Source organism: Mytilus trossulus, chromosome 9 (assembly GCF_036588685.1).
Source record: "Mytilus trossulus isolate FHL-02 chromosome 9, PNRI_Mtr1.1.1.hap1, whole genome shotgun sequence".
NCBI classification, from domain to species: Eukaryota; Metazoa; Mollusca; class Bivalvia; order Mytilida; family Mytilidae; genus Mytilus; species Mytilus trossulus.
In genome coordinates, this window is record NC_086381.1 from 63,504,138 (window position 1) to 63,509,428 (window position 5,291).

The 5,291-nt window shown below is 33.3% G+C and overlaps 1 protein-coding gene across 1 annotated transcript; it reads left to right on the plus strand.

Annotated features, from left to right (window-relative positions):
• The first annotated feature begins 2,005 nt into the window (after positions 1–2,005).
• Positions 2,006–4,754, plus strand: LOC134684838 (myosin heavy chain, striated muscle-like). Its single transcript, XM_063544148.1, has 2 exons — positions 2,006–3,110; positions 4,314–4,754. Exons 1-2 carry the CDS (start codon positions 2,006–2,008, stop codon positions 4,715–4,717), a joined length of 1,509 nt encoding a protein of 502 aa, XP_063400218.1. The 3' UTR covers positions 4,718–4,754.
• Positions 4,755–5,291: the final 537 nt, after the last annotated feature.

Here is a 5,291-nt window from a genome sequence, read left to right on the forward strand (position 1 = left end):
ACTGCATGTTTATGTTGTGACTGCAATACAATTTTCCATCAACAAATGCACAAAAATGGGAACATTTAAATGGTCAACAAATAGTATTCAACACAATTCAATACAATGAACAAAGCAAAAAGAAACTTCAGTATGATAAAAATGAAACTGGCCATCTTTAATCATGTAATTAGCCAATGGGGTGCACATTCCTGTCAGATTTTACGGGTAATTTGTTTTGTTATTGGAAAATTCTGCAGCAGTCTCTGTCTTGGAAAGATGTTCAGCAAATAGAATGACTCTAAACTATAAGAAAGAAAAACAAAATATTAAACAATGTGTCTGATGATCATGACAAATATAACTCGAACTTGATGAATTGCCTTCTTTAGAGTTGACCTCTACACTGAGTCCTGTTTTTAATTTCACCAACTCTGAGATTGAGAAGATTTTTATAGTTTAGAATAATATATATTTTTTACAGATATAATAAAAAGATCTGTAACATGTGCTTGTATTTATATATCGACATTGACAGCGAAAGTCAACATTACTACAGTTTAAACTTCATATAAAATATGATGCCTTTATATCTCATTACAATAAAAATGATTCTTTAGAAAATGTTTACAACTGATAATGAAGAAATAATCAATATACTTACATAATATTGCCGTAACAAGTTGTAAACACGAGCGGTGATGATCAAGCAAAGATAACTCTTACAAGAATAAATAAGATCGTATGTGCAGAAAAAAACTACAACACAATCATATTTATGTTATTATTATGAACAAATACTTATTTTTCGTATTATATTTTATGTAATAAACTCAATAAAAAAAAAAAAAAAGTGTGGACGATACGTCTTACAATGTGTGGCCGATATGTCCCATGGACGATATGACGGTATGGCCGACACATCCTAGGGCCGTCATGGAAGTATGGCCGTCGCGTCTCGAAAGCCAAGCTTTATATACCCCGATTACCCCGATGAAGCTATCGGGGTAACGAACGGTTCTTAACGGGGAAACGAACGGGGAACTGTGAACGGGCCTGACAAGAACGAAAATAATCCCCGATTGCTAGAATTAAGTACATAAAAACGTAAACAACATGTTTACGGAACATAAAACTCATCTTAGTATCATTTACAATCACAAACAATATCGTTTTAATACAATAATCCTGGAATAATCAATCTACGGCGCTGTAGTATTCATACACTGTTTTACGCTAGTGGTACATAAAGTTCACTGAGGTTACACACAGGTCACCTCATTTGCATAATCAATACACTAAAATCATTGTGCCGGAAATGGCGACTGAAGTGAAAGTGAAAGTTTACTACAAAAGTTATCTCGTTTATACAACAATAAAAATGGTTTTACACTTGGAAAAAGGATTACATAGAACACTGAAAACATAATGAATTGAATTAAAAAGGTGAGAACCGGTGTCAAACTTTAAAATAGCCAAACATCGAATCATAGGGGATAACAGGTGCTCGACATGAAAATACACATGTTTTCCAAGGAATTTCGCTTGGCCAAGTCATTACAACTTATCTATCCCAAATTCATGTGTTTGGTTTTGATGTTATATTTGTTATTCTCATATGATTTTGTCTAATGCTTAGTAGGTTTCTGTGTGTGTTACATTTTAATGTTGTGTCGTTGTTCTCCTCTTATATTTAATGCGTTTCCCTCAGTTTTAGTTTGTTACCCCGATTTAGTTTTTTGTCCATGGATTTATGAGTTTTGAACAGCGGTATACTACTGTTGCCTTTATTTATATTACTTATCGTTTTTACTTACAGCACTTAAATCAATTACTTTCGGAACTGACGTAAAATTAAGAACGAGAAGGCTTAACCATTTACGTGACACGAAACAACGTATTCTTATATAACGTGTATGTTTAACCGATTTTTTTAGATTTGTTGGGATTTAGTTGCTGAACAGTATTTCCACTGTATTTTAAAATGTTTAGACATTCTTGTTTGCCAATTTTTATTTTTATTTTAATGAATTACTCATGTCAGGACTTAGAGAAGTTTGTTGCTCCTGTACTTAACCAACAAATGGCACCATTGATGGCGATAGTGGATACAACTAATATCAGTTCACATATCGTCCGGTCAATTGAAAAGCCATTGCGGGAGATGGTCAACGCCAAGTTTGACGCCTTACAACAAAAGATGGACGAACATATGGAAGATAACCGGAACCAGTTGACTGAAGTTAATCAAGACATTGCTACGTTACGGAAAGAAATAGAAGAGAGAATTAAACAGGACATTGTGTCACTCCAGAAGGAAATTGAAGAGAGAATTACACATGAAATCCTTGACAAAGTGAAAAATTTGACTAGAACTGTCAGTACCGAGAACAAAGATCTGAATGTGAAAGTAAAGAATTTAACCAGCAAGATGGACGCCATGCAATTGGAATTACAACAAGAAGACGAACTTATTGGAGATAACCGCAACCAGATGACTGAAGTTAAACAGGACATTGCTACTTTGCGGAAAGAAATGGAAGAGAGAATTACCCGTGAAATCATAGACAAAGTGAATAATTTGACAAGAGCTATCAGTAATGTGAACACAAATCAGGATGAAAAGATGAAGAAGTTAGCCAACAATATGGACGGCATGAAATTGGAGTTACAAAAAAAGATTGAGGAACATATGGGAGATGACCGGACGCAAATGACCGGAGTAAAACAGGACATTATGTCATTACGAAAGGAAATGGAAGAGAGAATCGTACGTGAAATCCGTGACAAATTGAAGAATTTAACTAGAAATTTCAGTATCGAGAAAAAAGATCTGGATGAAAAGGTGAAGAAGTTAACCAACACGGTTGACCTCATGCAGACGGATTTAAAAGATATCGTAGTGTCGGTTGATAGTAATGTGACAAATTTAGCAGAGAAACTGGAAAATCATTTGAGCAACTTGGAAATGCTCCGTTCAAATTTACTAGAATTGACTGTAAACACAAGTACAATTCAAACTGTGATCGGTAACATTAAGACTTCCGCTGAAATTGATAACGGAAGGTTAAGTGTTCAAGTCTCAAAGCTGGAAGATTTAAAAGCAACAGTCAATGATATGAACTTACGAGGTAAGTTTGCCATATTTATATAAGAAAATAACACATTTATAATATGAAATTGAATCATTTTACAATGATGAGTTTAAATAGCTTTATCCTACGAAAATTACGAAATGACACAGTTAATTGCTGTTGGTATTGTAATATTTCGATGAATACTTTTTCAAAGATAAATAAAACAAATAAGACAACAATTAATGTCAATGACACACGGTTTGTTGGTATTGTCATTGTTATATTTCGATTAGGAACTATATCTGTATTTTTTTTTAATTTGTTGGACAAATAAAACAACAGAACTGTCAATGACCAATATAAACGCTTAAAACAGGACAACAACTGTTCAGCTCTTACGAAATGCATTAACAGATATCCAATTTGTGTGAATGTGACGTTTGGTTGATGTCTCATTGACGTGTACCTCACACTTCTTTTTATTTATAATCGCAAAATAAAATTCTTAATTGTGCGACAAAAAAGAAGCAGGAAATTAAAAACGAATAGAGACCTATAAAATCTTGGCAAAAAAAGGAATCTTAAACAAGACTACAGGTTAACAATCTTAACATGAAAAACAATACAAAAATCATCCGTATTGGTTCAGGCACTTCTGTATTATCAAATATATTTAGATTTTTCACAGATGTTAGATATATACAGTCTGCATATTTGCCTTTCTGATTATAGATATAGGAAGATGTGATATGAGTGCCAATGAGACAACTCTATATCCAAGTTACAATTTATAAAAGTAAACCATTATATGTTAAGGTACGGCCTTCAACATGGAGCTTTTGTTCACACCGAGCAGCAAGCTATAAAGGGCCCCAAAAATTACTAGTGTAAAACCATTCAAACGGGAAAACCAACGGTCTAATCTATATAAAAACGAGAAACGAGAAACACGTATAAACTACATAAACAGACGACAACCACTGTACATTAGATTCCTAACTTAGGACAGGTGCAAACATTTGAAGCGGGATTAAACGTTTAAATGGTACCAAACCTTCTCCCTTTTCTGAACCAATAGTTTAACATCACAACAAAGAAAGACACAATAAAAACATCAATTGGAAGGCTTTAATAACTCAATCATAGCTATATATTACGGTGAAAAATATGGATAATTATCTTTCAAGCCTCAGAAGACATAAATCAACTGTTTTCAATTTCACGATTTCAATATTAAATTTTATGTTTTTCTTTCAGTTGCCCTTTCAGCATGCGTTTCACCTAGTTATACTGCTGTAAAATCAACTGTTATTAAATTCCAGAAGATCATAACAAGCCAAGGAATCACCTACCAACATTTAACATCATTTAAATCTAGTGGTGTATTTGTGTGTGAAGTTCCGGGTCTGTACTATATATCTGTCGTCATTATATCGAAAACACATGATGCACAATTCATAATATCTAAAAATGATATAGAACTAATGAGGGGTTATATCAATGATTATAATACAGGAAAAGGAGTGTATTGGCAATCAAGTGCTGCAATTATGGTGACTGAATTACAGAAAGCTGACCGTATCGATATTAAACCATCAGATAAAGACATGATGATAGCCGGCTATAATTATTCGTGTCTTACAATAGTGAAAGTGAAATAATGTGTATAATTGTTTCAAAATAAAAAGATAAACTTTCTTACATGTGATGATTATATTCACACTAAGTATTATATTGTTTTTGATAATCACCAATAAAAAAATTAGTGATTGTGAAAATATAATAAATATCAAATGTTCATATGATAGTGATTATCATATTGTTCTGACAATTCTGTTTCTCAATATGAAAAGAAAGGAATCACGATTATAACTTTAAAATGATTTTTCGCTTGAAAACCTTAGCAATAAATAAAATATATCCTATGTGATACACTACTCGGCTTAGCTTGAGCAGCAAGACATACAACCTTTCCCATGTGATACGCTTCTCAGTTACGCTTAAGCGGCAAGACATAAAACCTTTCCAAAGTGATACACTCCTCACTTTAGCTTGGGCAGCAAGACATAAAACCTTTTTGCACGTGATACACCACTCAGATTTTCATGAGCAACAAGACATAAAACCTCTCCTACGTGATACACTACTCAGTTTACCTAAAGCAGCAAGACATTAAACCTCTCCAACGTGATACAATTCTCAGTTGCGCTTGTCCAGCAAGACATAACATCTCTC

Coding starts and splice junctions, on each gene's coding strand:
- LOC134684838 (XM_063544148.1), top strand. CDS start 2,006: ATGAATTACTCATGTCAGGACTTAGAGAAGTTTGTTGCTCCTGTACTT. Junction 3,111..4,313: donor CAATGATATGAACTTACGAG/GTAAGTTTGCCA, acceptor TTTTTCTTTCAG/TTGCCCTTTCAGCATGCGTT.